Consider the following 22888-nt stretch of genomic DNA (forward strand, 5'->3'; position numbering starts at 1 on the left):
ATCGCTTTTAAAACCTTACCCAAGCCAAAAGGATGCTAAGCTACAAGTAATACTTCACTTCCTTTAAAAATAAAATCAAAGCAAATTATAAATTTACTTATTGAATTTTTATTATATTTTAAATTTTTGTAAAATACATTTAATACATAAATTATTAATTTTAATCTATTTTAATATTTAATTTTTTTAATTTTTTTAATTTTTTTAAAATCATATTTAAAATTTATTTTTTATTTATTTTAAATCTTATTTAAAATTTAACATTATGTTTTGATTTTTTTTTAATTTAAGTACTAATGGGTCACTCAAGAATGGATATTGATACTCTTTTCTATTTTGCCTAAATATGTTTATAGAATTTTATAAGGTATTAATATTGTATGAATATATTGTTGAAAGTCAAAATAACTTTCGGTAGTCTAATTTTCAACAAATTGGTTTTTTAAAGATTCACGGTTATTCGGTGGATTTGGTAGCAATTGTTGAAAGAAAAATAAATGGAAAATTTGTATATTTAATCTTTGTATTTTAGGATATTTACAAGATTAGTCCTTAATCTTCAACTATAAATACCATAACCCATTTAGCTTCAAAACCATCCTAAATCATTATAGTTTTCTCTCAATACTAGAGAATTTAGAAAGTTTTCTTGAGAGTTATTTTCTCATTTTTATCAAGAGAGAATTGTTATTGTTTTCTCCTTGTTAGATCGAGAGAAGTTGTAATTCCTATTTCTCATAGTGAAATTATTCTACCATTGTCCGTGGATTTTACCCTATATTATTTAGGGGGTTTTCACGTAAAATTCGTGTATTCTTTATCTTTATTTTCTCAAATTATCAGTTGCGATTTTGCTCTATTCGATAGCCATATTTCGTAATAATTAGTATCAGAGCCAAATTTGAGTGTGTAATATCTACTTATTATCTTTGTGGTTGCCACCAAAAGGTGGATCCTCCAATATAAGAAAGTAAAAAGATATTACACATTCTTTGAAGGTTCCAGAGAACTATTTCTATCTGTAATATAAGTTATGGCAACGAAATTTGATATTGAAAAGTACAATGGGAGAAATTTCTCATTGTGAAAATTGAAGATGAAGGCCATCATGAGGAAAGACGGTTGTCTAGCAGCTATCAGTTAAAGACCGGTAGATTTCACAGATGACAACAAATGGATCGAAATGGACGGGAATATTATGGAAAACTTTCATCTACATTTAGCAGATAAAGTATTGTCAAGCATCGAGGAGAAGAAGACAACTAAGGAGATATGGGATCATCTAATTGTATGAGGCCATATCGTTGCACAATAAAATTTTCCTTAAAAGGAAATTGTACACTCTTCGGATGCCAAAATCTACTCAATGACGGAGCACTTAAACACACTGAACACTTTATTTTCTCAGCTTACACCTTAAGATGTACAATAGGAGAACAATAACGTGCTGAACTTCTACTTCAAAGTCTACATGATTCGTATGATCAACTCATCATCAACTTGACAAACAGTAATGTCACCAGTCTAGTATTCGATGACGTTGCAGCTGTTGTTCTATAAGAAGAAAATTGGTGCAAGAACAAGGAAGACAAACAAGTAAATCTGCAACAAGCAGAAGCGTTGACAATGATGAAAGAGAGATCAACAAAATGTGGCCAAAGCAATAGTCACAAACATGGTGGATCAATATTGAGAAACAAAAAGAATTTAAAGTTCTACAACTGTGGAAAGAATGGGTCACTTGAAGAATGATTATTGGAGTCTAGGCAAAAACTCCAATCCATAAGGCAATACCGCAAACACTTCAGATGACAGAGATGCTCTATCTTGTGAAGCGTCAACCACCGTGGAAGGCAGAAAGAGATTTGCAGATATATGTCTCATTGATTCGGGAAAAACATATCACATGACCTCAAGAAGAGAATGGTTTCATCATTATGAACCTGTCTCAGGAGGATCTGTGTATAGTTACAATGATCATGCCTTAGAGATCGTTGGCATTGGAACCATCAAATTGAATATGTATGATGGAAAAATTAAAGTTGTTCGAGATGTGCGGCACGTGAAAGGCCTGAAGAAAAATTTATTATCCTACGGATTGTTGGATAATAATGCAAGCAAGATTGAAACACGAAAATGAATAATGAAGGTGTTTCATGGAGCGCTTGTGGTGATGAAAGGCGAAAAGACAGAAGCAAACTTATACATGCTGAAGGGAAAGACTTTTCTAGAAGCAGAAACCTCTGTTGCCTCATGTAGTTCAGATTCTACAATGTTATGGCATCAGAAACTTGGACACATGTCAGAACAAGGAATGAAAGTCCTTGTGGAGCAAAAACTACTTCCAGGCTTAACAAAAGTATCACTTGCTTTGTGTGAGCATTGCATAACAAGTAAGCAGCAACAGATGAAATTCAACACATCAAATTATAAAGGCAAAAGTGTTCTAGAATTGGTTCATTCTGACGTATGGCAAGCACCAGTTACATCCCTAGGCGGAGCAAAATACTTTGTCTCATTTATTGATGACTACTCCAAGAGATATTGGGTATACCCTATTAAGGAAAAGCCATATGTGTTTTAACTTTCAAAAACTTCAAAGCATGGGTGGAACTTGATTCTAGAAATAAGATCAAGTGTTTTAGAACAGATAATGAAGGAGAATACACAAGTGAAGAATTTGATGACTTTTATAGGAAAGAATGCTTCAAAAGACAGTTCACAGTAGCGAACACTCCTCAATAAAATAGAGTGGCAGAGCGGATGAACATAACCTTATTAGAAATAACAAGAGCAATGTTGAGTGCTTCAGACCTAGAAAAATCATTTTGGGCAGAAGTAGTCAATACTGCATAATATTTGGTGAATCGAGCTCCATCAACTGTAATAGAGCTGAAGACACCAATGTAGATGTGGACTAGTAAACCAGCTGATTATTCAAACCTCCATGTATTTGGAAGTATTGTGGACGTGATGTACAACTCCCAAGAAATTTCAAAGTTGGATCCAAAATCCAGGAAATGCAAATTCTTGGGGTATGCTGATAGAGTAAAGGGGTATCGCTTGTGGGATCCCACTGCCCGCAAAGTGATCATCAACAAGGATGTTATTTTTGTAGAAGATAAACTACAAAGAAAAGAAGACGATAATAGCGCTGAAAAGTCAAAGACTACACATATACATGTGGAAAAGGAGTTTGAACAAGGAGATTTTTCTGAAGCAGAACCAGCACATGATGAACTAGAACCAGAGAGTTCTGAAACTCCAACAACTCGTCAATCAGATCGTGTGAAAAGATGTCCTAATTGACATTTAGATTATGTTATAGAAAAAATATTGCATAATTCCTTTTAATAGTTGGCGGTGAGCCATCAACATTCCAGGAGACAATAAACAGCTCAGAGGCTTCACTGTGGATGATGACGATGCAAGAAGAAATCAAAGCCCTTAATAAAAATAATACATGGGACCTTGTGTCACTACTACAAGGAAGGAAGCCAATTGGTAACAAATGAGTCTTCAAAATCAAGCGAAATGGTAACGATCAAGTGGAGAGGTATCGTGCAAGACTGGTGGTCAAAGGATATGCTCAAAAAGAAGGTATTGATTTCAATGAAATCTTTTCTCATGTGGTTTGACTAATAATAGTTCGAGTAGTTTTGACAATGTGTGCTACATTGAACTTACATCTAGAGCAACTAGATGTTAAAACATCTTTTCTTCATGGAAATCTTGAAGAAGATATTTATATGCTCCAGCCTGAAGGTTTTGAAGAATACGAAAAGAAGAACTTGGTTTGCAGGTTGAACAAATCTTTGTACGGTCTAAAGCAGGCGCTGATGTGTTGGTATAAGAGATTTGATTCCTTCATTATGTGTCTTGGATACAACAGACTTAATGCAAACCCTTGTGTTTATTTCAAGGGGTTTGGTGATAAAGATTTTGTTATATTAATGTTGTATGTGGATGACATGTTGGTTGCAGGACCCAACAAAGATAACATTGAAGAATTGAAGGCACAACTGGCTAGGGAATTTGAATGAAGGACTTGGGATCAACAAAAAGATTATGGGGATGCAAATTCACCGAGACAGAAGTAATAAGAAGATTTGGCTTTCACAAAAGAATTACCTGAAGAAGATCTTGTCACGATTCAACATGCAAGATTGTAAGTCAATTTATACCCATTTTCCTATTAACTTCAAATTATCCTCCAGTATGAATCCTAGCAGTGAAAAAGAGAGGATGGAGAAGTCTCGAGTACCGTATGCATCGGCAGTGGAAAGTTTATTGTTCGCTATGATATGCACAAGACCATACATTGCACAAGCAGTGGGAGTGGTTAGTCGGTACATGGAGAATATAGGCAAAGCGCATTGGAATACAGTAAATAAGATCCTGAGATACATCAAAGGGACCTCAAATATTGCATTATGTTACAGAGGATCAAACTTACTTATCAACGGGTATGTCGATTCTGACTATGTAGAGGATTTGGATAAAAGCAAATATACTACAGGATATGTGTTTAAAAATGTTGGTGGAGCTATAAGTTGGGTTTTAAAATTGCAGTCAGTTGTGGCTACATCTACAACAAAGGCAGAATATGTAGCAGCTACACAAGCCAATAAAGAAGCAATCTGGTTGAATATGCTATTGGAGGAGCTTGGGCACAATTAAGAGTATGTCTCTCTATTTTGTGACACTCAAAGCGCCTTGCATCTAGCAAGGAATCCAATATTTCATTCAAGGATAAAGCACATACGAGTTCAGTACCATTTTATTTGTGAAAATGTGGAAGAAGGGACGATAGATATGTAAAAAATCCATACCAAAGATAACATAACATAGCATATTTTATGATGAAGACAATCAATGCTGATAAATTTATCTGGTGTCAATCCTCTTCTGGCCTGTCAAAGACGTAAGCAACATGATGGTACAAGGTAGAAAGAATGGTGTGAATATATGATTGTTCCAATCAAATCTTCAAGTGAGAAATTGTTGAAAGTCAAAATAACTTTTGTAGGTCCAATTTTCAACAAATTGGTTTTTAAAGATTCACAGCTATTCGGTGGATTTGGCAGTAATTGTTTAAAAAAAATAAATGGGAAAATTACACATTTAGTCCCAATACTTTAAGGTATTTATAAGATTAGTCCTTAAGCTTCAACTATAAATACCCTAACCCATTTAGCTTCAAAATCATCCCAAATCATTCTAGTTTTCTCCTAATACTAGAGAATTTAGGAAGTTTTCTTGAGAGTTTTTTTCTCCTTTTTATCAAGAGAAAATTGTTATTGTTTTCTCCTTGTTAGATCGAGAGAAGTTGTAATTCCTATTTTCTTATAGTGAAATTCTTCTACCGTTTTCCGTGGTTTTTACCCTATATTATTTAGGGGTTTTCCACATAAAATTTATGTCTTCTTTATCTTCATTTTTATTTTCTCAAATTATCAGCTGCGATTTTGCTCTATCTGATAGCCGTATTCCGTAATAATTGGTATCAAGAGCCAGATTAGAGTATGTAATATTTACTTATTGTCTTTGTGGTTGCCACCAAAAGGTGGATCCTCCAACATAAGAAAGTAAGAATGTATTACCCATTCTTTTAAGGTTCCAGAGAACTATTCATAATAGTAAAATTCTTCTACCGTTGCCCGTGGGTTTTACCCTATATTATTTAGGGGTTTTCCACTTAAAATTTGTGTCTTCTTTATCTTAATTTTTATTTTCTCAAATTATCAGTTGTGATTTTGCTCTATCCGATAACCATATTCCGTAACATATATCGATATTAAAGTACAAAAATATCTTTTTATACATGAAAAATATAACAATCTACACCCATTCGAGTATACAATGTTACATGACTAGGGTCTTAATTAACCCTTGTACCTCTTTTGTGACCCACTTGTTAAAAAATTTAACCATTTAATGATAAATAAAACAAAATGTAAGTAATTATCATGCACTTGTCAAAACTTAGCATGTAAAATATGGAACTCCATTATCACATCTATTCGACAAAATAGATAAACAATTTTAAAAGTCTTATACAATAACTAAAATTTCCATGATCGTCCCTGAAACGCCTACATGGATATATTGCCCAACAAAAGAAATCAATAATGTACTCTGAGAGGCAAGGTTGGGATTTCACAAGGATGATGCTCCTACAACGTGAATATACTATTTCGAACCTGAGAAAGAGAATAAATTAAGGAGTGAGCTACAAAAGCCCAGTAATGAACAATAATTCTAAGGAATTCATACATGTAAGCTAATTAACATAAATAAGAAAGTTTCACATTTAAAATCATTTAAAAATTTATCCAAAATAAATATGATTAGGTGATTGCGTGCGAGTCACTCTAATCCTTCGAGACTCCCGTACGAGTCATCCATGATAAATATGATTAGGTGCTTTTGTGCGAGTCACTCTAATCTTTCGGGACTCCTGTGCGAGTCACCCGAGATAAATATGATTACCATCAAGTTCGTACCTAATAGCCCTTCTTCCTATTATTCTTAATTGCTCCAGTGTCCCATAGGTATTAAAATTTTATTCGAGATACCAATTGTTAATCCATTGAAAAATTGTTATTTTTCAAGTCAAGTAATATCGCTACTGAAGGTGAAGTATCAGTACTGTACGTACTAAAGTATTAGTACTGAGGCTGATATCAATACTAAAATGATATTTTGGAATTTCAAAATTTTCCAAGATACGATATAATATCGATATTATTAAATTTAGTATCAATACCCATTCATTGGTAGCGATATTGAGAGGAACAATATTGATACCGTGCTATTGCTTTGTACCTAAATTCTCTAGAAGTTTTTAGGGTATCAATATTATTCTAACAATATTAACACTACAACTCAGATTTTGTGTCCATGAAACTTTTCACGTTATCAAACTTGTCACAAATCAAAACCGACAGTTATTACTTCGTATGACCGTCCATTCTAGCTCATCATCATTTACTTGCGACCATCTGACTACACAAAGAACAAGAGTTCATTACCTTTAGCAAAATGATTAGATGTAAATCCCTTCTTCTTCAAGCTTTCTCCTTATTTTTTGAAAGAGACAATCCTCTCACTTCTTGCTCTACAATGGAAAAAAATTAGACCTCAGAAAAAACAAAAAAAATGTTATCAAGCATGTAATCATTTCTTAAACCCATTTAACCCTAAATTTTTCAACTCTCCTCAAATCACGAGAAACGCCTACTCCCATGATCTAAGAATATTAATATAAGAAATCATTAATTTAGTCTTACCTTGTTCGAAAACTAGAGATTTAGAAGGTCATAATCCATGAAAAAAATAAAAAAGAAAGAAGGTAAAAAAAGTTGAAGATTAAGTGAAAATGTTGAGTGCTCTATAGCTTCCCCTCTACTCCACTGTAATCTCCTACAAAATAAAAAAATCTACTTACTTATTATCTATTATCTAATGGGATAATTATCCTCTAGGTCCTTGGTTTTTCTTGGGTCTTAAACTCATATCTTAGACTTATTACTTGGGCTCCAACTATAATTTGATTTTTTCGATCAACATCATCCCATCGGGCCCAAAAAGGATTTTAGAATAAAAATTTAGGTTTTTACCCATCCCCAACTTTTCTTTAGGGATCTACAACATTTTCTACAGTGTCGAGTGAGGTGATGAGTTCCTTAAAATATGATTTTTTATGAACCCAGATGAGTGAGTCCCACGTGGGTCATTAATTTATTGTTTTAAGCGGACTCACCACATCGAGATGACAAGTTTGTAAAAAATTTATTATTGAAAAAAATTTAAAATTAGAAATGGAAAAAGGGTAACTCATCACCTTGAGGTGATGAGTTCCTTCGAATTAAAAAAACTAATTGTTTTATAGCCATTAGTTAACGGGTAGCTACTACGGTGACTTGGCAACAGTCACTTGAAACTCGTCACCTCATGGTGATGAGTTCCACCAAATTGTTACATTATATTCGTTGAAATTTGGGCTATAAATAAGGGCTTGGGGTTTTGATTTTTCATAAAAACCCTAAATCTAAAAAAATTATAAAAATCTTACTTTTTGTGAAAATCCCAAAAAATGGCTTCCCAAGCATACATGTTGTGCCTCTACAACATCCATATTTTGTCGATTGAACATTTTTCGAAAGAAGAACGAAGTATTCGTTGGCACGGGATGACTTCGAGAGATCCGCATCAGCGGATGTTGATATATCTTCAACAATCTGGTCTTTTTCTAGCCATATTTGTACGTGGCTTCAAGGTGTATCTGGCGTTGATTGAGGCTCTGATTGAACGTTGGTAGCCATAGACGCACATTTTCTATTTCCTGAGTGGTAAAGCGACAATTACTTTAGAAGACGTTGTTTATCAACTCGATGTTCTTGTGAATGGAGCCCCCGTGGCGAGGTGGAACAATTACAACCCCAAGACGTTGGTCTACAAAGTTTTGGGAAAGTTGCCACCATCCAAGTTATCGATGGCTATCGGGTACGAATAACGTGGTTATAGTCTGAATTCCATGTAACAGCAGACTTTACCGAGGATGATGTTATTTTTGCGTCCCGAGCATATCTTCTCCAAGTGTTTGGAGGGGCATTATTACCAGATAAATCCAGTAATTTGGCATACACTCACTATCATGGAATATTAAATGACTTCACTAAGTGTCGCAATACCAATTGGAGCTCGGCGATTTTAGCCTTCCTATACCAGGAGCTTTGCAAGGCGGTAATTATTGAGCGGGGTCAAAAAGACGATGTAGCAGGCTGTCTAATATTGCTACAATCCTGGGCTTGGTATCATATCCCATTTTTTACGCCGATTAAAACAACCTCAGTCAAGTTTCCTCTTGCTGAAAAGTAATTTTTTAAATTTGATTAACTTAATTAATTTTTTTATCTGTTTTTAATCTCTTTCTATTTTTAAATATTTTAGATGGTGCCATAAAATAACCGAGACAAAGTTGTCGGGTGTCACTGCAAAAGATATACGGATGAGAATCGACATCGCCAATCGATAAGCTATATACATTTAATCTTTTATTATTATTATTATTTTTAAATTTTTAAACTTTATCTATATTAACTTTGATATTTAATATTTACAGTTTTCTTGGCTTCCGTATGCTGACGACGAGATCTACTAGTTATTTCCACCATAATTTTTTGAGGGGTCCGATTTATGGTGTGTCGTGATCATTATTACATTTTGTGATTGTTGAGTGGCACACTGCTGATAGAGTACTACGACACTATGCATCACATCAGCCAATTCCTACGTAAATCGGTGAGATAGACGCACTCCATATAATTGATACGCGTGGGAAACACATCGAAAAATGGTCGGTGAAATACACTTACTACTTGAGCTATGGAATCAGTGTCACCTATTGCTCCCCTCGTGGTACGAGATTACACCGCTGGACCTAGATTTCGACCATTCTCTCTATCTCTGAAATTTCAAAGCAAATGGGAAACTATATCTCATGACACCACAATAGAGGGGAGAATGAGAACAACATCACGCTAAATTCCCTAAGTCCAAGAAGAAATTATCGACGTCTTCTTCTTCTGCTTTAATACTTGCAGCTAAAGATTATTATTATGCATCTCAAGCTAGTTTCGGTTTCTATTATGCATATCATAATTCAACCAAAACTCAGCCGACTTGGGTTGGAGGTTCATGGGATGTAATGCAACACACTCAAACAACTTTAACAAAACATGCAGGTGAATGGGATCATATCGTATATGGTCAACAACCGTCAAGTTGATTCAGTAACGACAATGATGGCGTCAAATACCATAAGCTCATCATCATATTTCAAATATGGATCTCAGAGTGTGATAAGTACACCCCCTTGGCAAGATGAAGACAACGACGATCAAGTTTGACGACCCCGATGAGCCCTGCACCATTATCATTCAACCACTCCTCGGCATCATTAAGAAATTAAAAAATATAAATACATTTTATTAATTTTTAAACAATGTTATTTTAATTTTTATAAATTTATTTTTTTAATTTAACTTGGGCGAACTTGTCACCTCGACATGAGGAGTTCCATTATGACCGATGCACAACTACTCGTTGATCAATGGCTAAAAAATAACTTGTTTTTTTAATTCGAATGAACTCTTCATCTCGAGGTCCATTAAAAAACTACAATAAATCAATGGCACATATGGGACCTGCTCATCCAGGTCCATTAAAAAATCATATTTCAAGGAACTCGTCACCTTGAGGCAAAGAGTTCGCTCGATATTTTAGTAAATGTTGTAGATCCCTAATTAAAAGTTGGGATAGGTAAAACCCTAAATTTTTATTCTAAAAGCCCTATTGAGTAAAAAAAACCTCCCCTAGATTCAGGTTTTCCTTAACCGTTACAGAAAAATCACACAAACTTGACTTAAAATTTTAAGTTTGACGCTCTAAACAATCTCTAAAGCTCATGGTACTTTTCATTAATTTATGCATTTATATCAAAACACACCTATGACATACATTTGACTCATGAAGCATTATATTACGTGATTCACATGAAGTGTTTCAAAGTTCGAGGTGGAATACCTTAAAACAAAATAAAATATGAGTCATTTGGTCATCTCTTAATCTTTTCTTTTCTTTTGATCTTAGAAGGCTCTCCATTCTTTTTCACAATTTAAAAAAATTCGAATGAAATTACATAACACCTAAAAATTAAATGAAAGACAGAACTATTATCGACAAAAGCTACAGTATAGTACTCTGAAGGAGATGCTGGAAGTCATACTGTGACAGTACTCCATGATCAACTCAAGCTACTGACCTGTGAACGAAAAACATTTGAATATTGAGCTTACAAAGCCTAGCAATATAATAACTAATCTAAAGTAGCTTTATGAGTTTCATAAACATAAGTATGCTAAAAACATGATACTAAGAAGTAGGTACATGTATGATTTTAATCAAGTGCTACCTACTTAGGGCTCAATTTTTCTATGATGGAAGTAGGAGTCTCATGTTTCCCTTAATCATCTACTAAGGGTCTTACCATGAGTAACCTCTAAAGGGTCTTTAACTATAATGATCGTGAATACTACACATTATCTGAATACGACACTGACTCTGTTGTGCATTATTTGAAGGCAACACTACTAGTATATTGTCTCACATAGCCATCAGACACTTGTTAACTGAGGGAACCCGATGTCACATTGCATTGGTGAAATTCCCACTAAGTTGTTGTATTGGAGGGGCACCTGGTGTCACATAGCATCGGTACAATTCTTGCTCAACTAAAACATTAGCTCGATCTCACATAGATGCTAAGCCAAGCTCTAAGGTTATATGTTGTATTTGATTGATGCAACTATACATGCATAACTGATGGTACTAAGGTCGCATGATGCTGACAATGCCCCACTAAGGCAACTAAGGTAGCCTGGCTACACTCTAGCTTGGCTAGAGACACTAAAATGAGGTCACTCTCTCACTAACTGCTATCTCGATCGTTTTCTTACCTAGAACGTTAATCTCTCTTATCCTACTTCTCCATAGAATCCCTGGAATTAGAGGAACGACTTATATATTCTAGGTTCATTGACATTCTAATAGCACACGATTTTTGTAATTATTGAATATGACTTAATTATTATACTGCTTGTCGGTGCATCCTCTACAATGATCATCGTTCTTAACTATTCGATACGTGCTCGACTAAAGATAGTTTAACATATTATGCTTAGTATGGTTACATCGATTGTAACCCATTCTTACGAGTGTTTTTAAGTATCTTTTGGTCATTTATGTCCCTCACGGACTAATTTCTACGATTACATATATCCTTAGCTCTTACAAGCCTTAAAGACATCAAATCTAACCATCTAAAGTGGGTAGTATCGATACCCCTATGAGTATCGGTACCAAAAATGGCTTCTGTTGTTGAAAGTTTGACCTAGTATCGATATTAAGTACCCTGAGTATCGATACTATAGGGGTAATATCGATACTCTCCCCATTAATATCGTTACTCACTGTTGGGAATCCTCAAATTTTATCCCAATTCATCCAATATCAATATTGTTCATCTAGTATCGATACCCAAACTTAAAATTATCTTATTTAAGCTCGGGAAACACCCAAAAATCATTCCAAATGTATTAGTTTGATTCCAAATCATGTGCTAAAGCTTTAAAAGGTTACTTAGGGTCATAAAGTATCATAAAACATATACTTTACATCAAATTCGTCATCTATGACATGAATCAAGTATGAAACCTTAAAATGTTCAAATACACAAATATTAACAATTCATCATGCTTATGAAAGCCTTAACACTCCAAAGTGGTAGAAATATGCTACCTTAGTTAACCCCCCAAAATGAAGCTCCTTTTGCTAGTTTTCACTCTCCTCTAAGACTTGGATGGTAAACCCCTACTTTTTTCTAGCCAAAACATGGAAGCAAGCTTTTGAATCACAATCAACGTTGCTGGAAGATTTAAAGAAGAATTTAAAGTATGAAAAAGACTTAAGAACTTACCTTTGAGCTATGGAACTTGGAGAGGAAGAAGGAGGAAATGAGAATGAAGAGAAATGAAGAGAAATGAAGGAAAGAAGAAGATGAAATGAGATAAAAGCTCTCATCTTTGCAAAAATAGGAAAATTACACAGGTGGTCCCTTCTCATCTTTCTACTAATAAAAAATCCCTTTTTATTAACAATTAGGCTCGATCCAAACCCAATCAAGCCCACACTTGGCCCATTGACTTTAATTACGAACTCCGCGAGGTCCACATACCTTTCGGGTAAACTCGAAACTACTAGCCCAAAATTTGAGGTGTTACAAGAATAAAGACAACAAAAGATAAATATTTTAGTACCGATTAAGAATAGACCAAGAGGAGTTTTGGGGCAGTTACACCCCTAGAAATTTTAAATTCTCATATAGTCTAAGTATTTTCTTTGTATTTCCTATTGATGAAATAATTTTCACACCCTAGAAGTTTTGTAATTTTGCACCTTAAATTTTCAATATAACTTTATAAAAGTTCACACCCCTAGTGTAAAATCATGTGTCCGTCTCTGGAACTAATTATATCGCAAACGATGGTCGATGACAATTGAACGGTGATGAAGAAAGATTACATATATGAGGAAGAAGGTTAAACATTTAGGAAAATTTTAAAAATAATAGGCCCAAAATGCAGTGTTTTGATGCGCATTAGACACTTAACAATCAAATGACCATAACGAGTGAAATTCAAAAGTTCAGTGATGAAATTAATGTTTTTTAAAATGAGTGTATAAAACATAAACAACTATAAAATTGAGTGGTGTAAAAAGTAGTTGGATTGCATTTAACTCAAATTTTAGAAATTAGCTCTCTTTTTTATTTTAATTTTTTTAATAGTACGAGGTGATTGTTCAAAACTTTCTTAACCTATTGACAACGAATATATATTCTACAAACGTAGTTGCTCAAACTCAGGACTCTGAAAAGAACAACATTATATTTTATCATTGAGACATTCAAAGTAGGTCTTATCTATAATGCTATATATATATATATATTCTACAAACGTAGTTGCTCGAACGCATATATTTATATAGTAATGGTAAAACTTGTCTATAATGTTGAGGCGGACAAATCTTATCTATGTAACGAATCTTGTTTTAGTAGGTAAACATCATCGTTGACAGGATAAAAATATGAACCAAACACGTACGTTATCTTTGTCTCATTGTCGGACCTTTTCTCTTTTCTTTATTCTTTTCCATTTTGACACAAATTAACCATATTTTACGTACACAAATTGCTTTAGATGCTCCATCTCAAATGGATCATTTTTGTGGCTTGAATATTAAAAAACATGGATGATGATGATGTCGAACAAATTCACGTTTGTTTGAACATAGTTTGAGGATTCTCCAAATGCCTGAACCAGATCTCGGCCGTATATACATATGGACAATCAGCGGCATTTTATTTGTCTGTGTAGCTATTGGAGCTGGCTGCCTTTTGGTTTATATGACCTCCCCTCGTTCCCCATCGTCGGATTTCCTTCCTATTCTTGGGTTTTTCCTCGTTTGCATGCCTTGGTTGTTTTGGATCATAACAATAGTGTATCGGATAATGTCGAGGGCCTTCGGATTTAGGATGGTTGCCGGTAACTTGTACGGTAATAGTAGCACTACCACCAAGAGTGCTGGCAACGGAAGCACCGGCAGTAGTGGTGATGGCGGTGGTGGTGCAACTGTCGGTAATAATGATATCGATGGTGCGGAAATTCGTGATGCTGGTGCGGAACCTCAACCGAATTCTCCAAAAAAGGGTGAAGCTAAAAATGATGGGCAAGGCATCAAAAAAGGAAATAGGCCCTCCTCCACCGGTTCAAACGATGTGTCCATTAATTCACATGAGAGTGAAATGCCGTTGTCCTCATAAAAGGCATCGTGACCAATGTTTGGTGAACCATTTCCAAAATTAACCAAATTTTAAGAGGATGCGTCATGTATGTATAAAAGGGTTGGGATCATTTGACAAAGGATTTTTCTTTGCTTTTTCTTAATACACACACATTCATGGAATATATATACATGTTTACGAGTGTAGCTTTTAAAATATCTCAAGTTGTTGCCTAAATTCAATATAGACGTAGCCATTTTGATACCTTTTATTGTTTTATTTGTTTGAGTCTAAAATTTTATAAGTAAAATGGAATGGCAGCTAGAAAGATATGGTATTTGCAAAACTTAGGAGAGAAACAAAGTTGATATGTAATTAGGGTTTGTTCCTTTATGTTAACCAAGAATTTCTTGTCCATCCAAGCTGTCATTCCTGATTTTTAACTTGGAAAATTTTGTTTATGCATGCTTTAGTAAATCCAAAATATCTTAGATTTTACAACTTGGTTTGATGTATTATAAAACACATTTCAAAAAGATTTACAAGTATAACTTGAATAATAAAGCTAAATAAAACAATTCAAAATTTCGTTATAAATTAGATTAGGCTCTAAACTTATAAAATTATGTCCTTGTAAATCAATTGACTTTACTCCACCCGTGCATATATTAACTAATGATCCACAACTTTAAGCATTGGCTCTTGATTTTAAAAAAATGGGTGCATTACTTGTTGGGGCACCATTTATTTATTTGGGGTTGTAACTTACCATTGCAATGTTAAGCATCTCCTCAACCAACCGATTACTAAGGCAAATTTGCTTAAGTATGGGACAAAAAAATGAATTTATGTGCAAGGGGTGGTGCAGGTTTTATTTTCTCAAATAGGGTAATTTCTATAGTGCTTTGGGAAGATATTAAGATCACTCCGCGATTTCGGCAGAAGATACATAAAAGACTCGGTGTCTTACCCAATCAAGCAAGGGGAAGATGCTGTGTCTTTCATGCATCTTTCACCAAAGACGTCGGGTAGTTGAAGAACGTGATTCCATGAAAAGTGGTCATGGTGAGTATTTAAAAAACTTTACAGCGGCTTTCACCACATGGATGAAAAAAATATGTGAAGCAGAATTGTTTGGTTTGACAAACACTTGAACCAGTTGATCTCTTGCAACCACATCACCCGGTCCTAATCGAGTTGGGGCTTGGATTTCATCTCCAGTCTTCCCAAATTAAATCTATGGATCAGTGGTGGTGGACATGTTCAATAGATATAACCATTTTACTGCTACGATTGTTTTCAACATTGATGGTTTTCAACTACAGCACTGTCATGGTTTTCCATTACAACCAGGAGACCGGTGTGACAATAATGTTGATACCCCACCATATAAAAATCTCATCAACCCTAGGATATTTGGACATGAAGGTATTTTCAGTGTCGAGAATAGCAAGTAAAGCAAGAGTAGCCTCTATCAAGAAAATCACCCTAAATATACCATCACAACGATATCATCTCCTAAATATACCTGAACTTAGCTTTTCACCAATTCCCATAACTTGGCTGAACTTTTTAACCACTCACGTTCTGATACATTCCTTGTAAACGAAGGGCAGTTCATCGACAAAACCTGTGAACAACAATATATATATAAATGACTTACGAAAAGCTAGAATATTACATGCTCCCTTAAATGTGGGAGAAAGAAAAGAAGCAGGACCAAGGCAAATAGCTGCAGGAAGGAAAAAGGTGCATAGAAAGAGACCTGATCTCGTAACTTCCATAGCGAGGATATATAACTTTCACACTGAGCTCTGGGAGAGTCATCGTTGTTCTTATAAGGGATCACAAATAAATCGAGCAACTCTTTATCTTTACCATTAATCTGACTCAAACCAGCTGATCAGCGGGCTTTTTTCCACATTTATGTCTCGTAAATGAAGAGGAACTGAAATATTGTAAAAGCGCCTTCTTCATTTGGAGAATATTAGACAAAGAAAGGTCTTGATCTTGTAGCCTATAAACAATAAGACCACAGATACATAAGTTACTGTTGTGGATCTTTAACGATCTACAAGTAGAAGAAAATGTACTTGTCTAGCACATTCTTATCAATATGAAACAAAGTTCATGTAGCATTACATTAATCTAAAAACCATGAGATCTGTTTAAGATAAAAAGTAAATGATGGAATCCCAACTTTTAAATCATGCAGAAAAACACCAAATACCAATTCACAAACCTCGTGTATGTCAAGGTACAGAATATTTTTCTTAATAATATGCAAAGAAATAAGTGAAAATGACGCAAGTCAGTAAGCAAAACTTCTAACAAATAATAATCTGCTATTAGCTCCATTCAGGAACTTTTCTTCTTTTTTCCCTCTAATCACTGCATCTATTGTTTTGATGCTCTATCGTATTAGGAATATTGCAGGGGACTCGGGTAACAGGGATCTTTGTAATGCTAGGGGACTAGATAAACTTTCTGATTCTACTGCAGAAAGATGACTTTTATGTGTAGCACTTTGCTGCTTTCTGGACAAACAAAAGTTGCAAATATCCAAAAGAAAGAAAAATATTACCAATAAAAAAAATAATGGTTAATGTCCTATTACCAAGCTGATAGAGAAACAACTTCTCAAAGCCTAATAGTTGTCTTCATAATTAATAACACAAAACCCCGAGCATTGCCCTTAAACTTGATATGTCATAAAGGCAGCAGTGATCATAATTAGGGGTGTAAACGAGCCGAGTCGAGCTAGAGTATTGCTGAGCTCGACTCGAATCGAAAACTCTGGAATGAAGCTCAACTCGACTCGAAAACTCGCGAGCTTAAAATTTTCAAGCTCGACTCGAACTCGAAATCCTGAACTGAAGCTCGTGAGCAGCTCGAAATGAAAAAAAAAAATCTTAAACTTAACTCAATTGAAACCTCAAACTCAAAATCGAACATAAACCTTAAATAATGAAAATCTTACTGCATTTTTAAAAAAAAATCAATACATAAATATTAATATTAATATTATTAATAATTTATTTTTTAAAAAAATAAAAAATCTTAATATATTATATTTTCGAGCTGCTCACGAGCTTTTCGAGTCGAATACCGAGTAGCTCGTTTCGGCTCGTTAAGAACTCGAGTCGAGCTCGAGTCCATTCGATTTGAGTATTTATCGAGCCTTGATCGAATCGATCTCGAGTAACTCACGATCTGTCTCGTCTCATTTATAGCCCTAATCATAATATGTTCCAAGGGAGAGTGGTTTTGATGGTGGTGACAGACCATGAGGGAGTGGCAACATAGTGGCAAGGGTTGCTGAGGTGAATACTATGGAAATAGAGAAGTCGTCATCAGTCATTGATTGTTGACTGTGACATAAAAAATAATAAAGACATAGTATACTACCAAGTTATTGTAAAATGATTCTAACAGAATCATAGAGGAAAATATAACTCACCTTGTATGCACAAAAACAGGAGTACCGATATACGCTTTGGCCTCAGGAGCTTTATCTTTGCTCTCTTTGTCAGGCCCCGATGTAGAGCTCTGTGAATGGAGAGGGGCTTAAGAAGATGGATCAGGAATGCCATGCTTCAATAAGTCAACCTGCAGGGAGAAAGATTAGTATAAACAAGATTTCATTGCAAGAGTTCAAAACATTAAAGAAACATAATCAGCAAATTTTTTTTTTCTTTTTGGCCATAATCAGGTTATTTTTTTAGCATATGGAGAATCAAAAGGAGAGAATTTGGATTGTATTCTCCTCTAATTTAGGGGCCATAAGATCTTCAGAGACTTGCATGCTCTTTTTTCCTTTTCCCTTGTTCTTTTATCTCATTAAAGTGTAAAAATCAGGGTTTCAAATCGCGGTCGCGTTTTCGGTTATTTCGGATTTACCGTGATTGCGGCCGTCGCGGGCGCTATTGCGGCAGTCGCGGACGCTATTGCGGCCGTCGCGGGTAACTCGGACAGCGGCGAAACCGCTATATCGCGGTCGCGGACCGTTTTTTAAAACCCTGGTAAAAATTGCATGTTTCTCCCATCAGAAATCCAAATTAATAAACATAGGCTAAATAGCAGAAACAGAGATGCCAGATATTTTTCTTCAAAGTTTCTGAAGTGGTTATCTTAGACGTCATACGGTATTTCTAGGTATTAATTGGCCACCTTTCAGATGGCCAAATGCCAACAAAACTCATGTAAGGAATAGAGAAAATCAGAAAATTACTAAAGGCTCTCTATTTCATCATCTATATATCCAAAATAAATAAAATATAGAACATCAGCCTTGAAGATTTCTTGATTCGGGTAGTGATCACTATTAGCTTACAACTACAAATCTGAAGCATAGAAATCAAATATTTTATACGAATTACCAATGTAACAGATTACAAGCATATTAAACTGGGAAAGACAAGAATATTACCGTCAGCATCATGTGCCACATTCTGTTATCATGAACTCCATCAGAAACCACGAGCAAAATGTGACATATAGATGCTAGAAGAACACCAAGCTAAAAAGATTCCTTGCAGCATCCCAATAAGAGATATACTATCAGACATCTTACCTCAAGACGGAAAATATAATGAAATGTCGAGCATTAATATATATATAAAAAAAAGGTCCAATGCTTGCGATTCAGTTACCTGGATATTCATAATTTCATGTGCCAACTCAGCAGACAGTGACTCACCACTTAGTACCGAAACTGTGGATGAGCCATCAGGTCTCATAATCTCAGATAAAACCGAAGGACTGAAAACAGACTGCATGTCAAGAAGAATGTACATTGATGACTCACAAACCAATAAAAATCTCACTATGTAAAACAAGAAACATGGATGCAAGACGGGCAAGAAGAATTTAGATTGAAAGTATCCAGGCAACCAACAATACAACAAGTAGAATGATATAGAAAGAAAAACACATGTTAAAGTAAATGGTGTGGACTAATGCTTGAAATTTCTTTTTCAGGAAAGAACCAAGAAATATAAGCAAGGGAAACTGGAAAGTTTCAAAATAAATTAGGTGGTGTTATTTGGCAAGGTGAAAAGTGTAATATATGGTGACAGGAAAGAAAATTTTCAGAACACTTAGGAGAGTCACATTCATGCCTACTTAAGACAAGATTTTTCATTTCTGTAAAGTATACCAGTAAGCTCAATATGTTGTGGAGACTTTCTATCCAATTATGAAAATGACCTCTAAAAATTCATCTTTCATACGGTTCAATGCTGCTAAACATAGTTGACCCAGGGGGATCAATAGTCAATAGAGAAACATCAAAAGTGAACTAGACTTTGTAATAATCTTATAGTCTATAGGAAAGGGAAACGAATAAAGGAGAGTAGTAAGCTTGGAACCTGGGTATCAAGTAGCATAAGTCGTTCAGCGGAAATCCTTGGTTCAATACCTACAGTACAATGCCTTGCCCCGTTGTTCTGGTTTCATCTGATTGTATGGCAAAAGGTGGCAGCATCCCTGCAAATTAGCATGTAAGAGCCATCTAGTGGACATGGCAATGTGCAGATAGATTTGAACTTGCAATAGCAAGGCATTCTAGTATCAACTAAAATAAATGATACACAGCCAGGAGAGATTCCATCAAAACCATAAAGCTCATTCATGATTGTTGACTTGCCTACGCCTGGTGGACCAATGATTCCAACGACCTTAAAATCGGTATTCTCAGTCAAAAACTGCAATTCACAAAAAAAGAACTCAAAACATTTTAGCCGAAGAAGCTATCTGATTCTCTACCTCATCTAAAATACACGTAGTTTAGTCTACCTATGATCAGTACCTTTGCTACAAATATTATCAGAATTTTATTATCTTCCACAAATTAGATTAAAAATCTTCAAATAGCCAAAAAAAAAAAAATCAAATGGATACCTAAAACGGCAAATTATCTAATCCTGAAAGAAATTATTTCCAGAACCTTTCCATCTGAAATTAGGAGTGGGGGTTCGATCTGGTGAAAAGAATTTCAGGTTTCTGTTTAAATTTAATAGTAAATATTTATAACATTACGATACTATTTGATTCCAATTTAAATGATTATTTTACATATACCTTACAGAACATGAAGATCAATCTATTAATTATTAAAAGTTTCAATTTATTCGAGTTGATATTCGAATTACTTAAGTTGTATTTTATAACTTGAATTTTTTCTGAGGAAATTATAACTCGAACAATTCAAATTGAGTTTTCGAGTGAATGAAAAGATCAATTTTTGGAGTCAGAGTTTTGGTCGCCTAAAGTTATTCATACAAAGTTAAAAGGAAGAGAAAACTTCGATTTTCTTTTAAACTTACAGGTAAAAATCGATCAATGTGAAACTCCCAGGAATCAGAAAGAAGGTTGAGGGAACCAACGGGAGGGAGACGAGCCCGATGCGGCGCCGTTTCATCTTCACCACCTCCGCGTCCAAATTTACCAGGGACCGGCCCAACTGATGGCTTGGCTAATAGGATTTTGGGAGCAGAAGGGTTTAATGAGGGATTGGTAGAGGAACCCGCCATAACTTTTTCGCAACGGAAATTGTGTCGTTTTAGTTGTAGCGGAGGGAAGAGTCTGGCAAAGAGAAAAAGGTATCGCCTGAGCCACTTTCAGTACTGCTCCGAGCGGCACAGAGGAGAGGAAATGAGGGTAGATTGTACGCAAAGAGAAAAAAGGAACACAAATGGTAAAACTACTTAATATGGTCATTTAACTTTGAGTGTGTTTCCAGTTTAGCGTTTTAATGTTTGAAATGTTATATTTTTCAACCCTAATGCCAAATTATTAATTTATTATATTTTGGTCACATATTCGTTCGTTAGCTCATATTTAAGATAGGGGTAAGCGACACGAACCTAGTGACTTAGGTGGTAAAGAAATTATTGTTGTTCTTTGAAGTCTCGGGTTTGAGCACCAAGAATGTCAAAGGTGTGAACGTTTAATGTCGAATGTTTGAAAGTTATCTTTAAACATATATTGTCTTGTACATACCCCAAATTAATAAAAACCAAAAAGATAAAGGTGAGTGAAACTCAAGTCAATTTAAAAAATTGTTATTTTTATTCGACTCAACTTAAAAAAACTTTACACAAATTGAATTTTAGTCATAATTTCATAAACTTAATTCAACTCGATTTTTTTAAATTCTAGTCAAATTATAAAATAAAACTTGAATAACTTAAATTTTTTAGTTATTAGTGAATTGATTTCAATTTTGAATTGAGTCCATCAACTTTGTATGATATATGTATATCGGATATGAAAAAATTAAAAGAAATATATATGTATTGTATATGGTTATAGGAAATCGTTTAAATTATAATCAAATAATATCATAATATTATAAATATTTATAATTAAACTTAAACAAAATATTTGAACAACTCGACTTATATTTTATAAATTCGAATCGATTAAAAAATTAAATAAAATTTAAATTATTAAACAAGACTCCTCAATTCAAATAACTCAAAAGGTTTTTACTCAACTCTAATCAATGAATAATGAAATAAGGATGTAGATGTTAAAAAAGTTTTAATATTTAATTAAACCCTTAAATTATAGATAAAAGTATAAATTTCGTACCTCTATATATTTTTTTTGAATAGCATACTTTGATATATCTTTTATACTATAATTTAAAGTAAAAATATGACTTAAGTATATAAAAAGTGTCCAACATATGCTTGTTTTTCCAATGTAATGTCTAACGATTATTTCGTTTCAGTTTGACACCTAACGTTTCATTTCATTACTTAAAATATGTAAAGTCGTGACAGACCGTTAAGTTTAGTCGTCAACCCATTAAAAATACCACGTGACCTATTCTTTTATTATTAAAAAATAATTTCTAAAAATAAAAAATTATTTGGTTCCAGTTTGATACCTAACGTTTCTTTCCCTCTCTTCCCATTCTCCACCCTTTTTTGAAATTTAATTCAAGAACCCTAAATATAGAATCAACAACAATCATGCTAGCTCGAGAATCAGTAGCTACCATGACACCTTCTTTGAAGATGAAGGCAAGTGTGGTGGTTCTTTTTGTAGGTTTCACCATTTGAATAGTTTCCTTTTTAAACCCATCAAATTGCAACACAAAAAATCAACCAACCATCAAAATAAGCTGTGAATCTTTCCCTTTCCAATCATAAAAATGTCACTAATTAGCATAACATATTAACTCACATCAGTAGTAATCGGGAGTTCAAATGATGGAGCAACCGAAAACCTATCGAAAAGCTCACTAGGAAAACTCCAGACCAATGCTGTCGATGCTAGACCAGTTGAGAAGGGGAAGAGAGGGAAAGAAACGTTAGATACCAAAGAACGAAATAAATATTAGGCACCAAATTGGAATGAAATAATTTTTTATTTTTAGAAATTATTTTTTAAAATTAAAAATATGTCATGTGGCATTTTTAATGGGTTAACGGCCAAACTTAACGGTCTGTTACGGCTTGACCCATTTTG

The 22888-nt window shown here is 34.4% G+C and overlaps 1 protein-coding gene and 1 pseudogene across 1 annotated transcript; one reads left to right on the forward strand and one right to left on the reverse strand.

The window, feature by feature from the left end:
* Positions 1 to 13933: 13933 nt before the first annotated feature.
* LOC120174961 lies at positions 13934 to 14446 on the forward strand. The gene has a single exon (XM_039181707.1). The coding sequence runs from the start codon at positions 13934 to 13936 to the stop codon at positions 14444 to 14446; it is 513 nt and encodes a 170-aa protein (XP_039037638.1).
* Positions 14447 to 15941: 1495 nt separating this feature from the next.
* Positions 15942 to 21038, reverse strand: LOC120165146 (annotated as a pseudogene).
* Positions 21039 to 22888: the final 1850 nt, after the last annotated feature.

This window comes from Hibiscus syriacus, unplaced genomic scaffold (genome assembly GCF_006381635.1).
Source record: "Hibiscus syriacus cultivar Baekdansim isolate YM2019G1 unplaced genomic scaffold, ASM638163v2 tig00000329_pilon, whole genome shotgun sequence".
Classification (NCBI taxonomy): Eukaryota; Viridiplantae; Streptophyta; class Magnoliopsida; order Malvales; family Malvaceae; genus Hibiscus; species Hibiscus syriacus.

What these genes read in the sequence shown, in the direction of transcription:
- LOC120174961 (XM_039181707.1), top strand. Translation starts at nt 13,934, where the DNA reads ATGCCTGAACCAGATCTCGGCCGTATATACATATGGACAATCAGCGGC.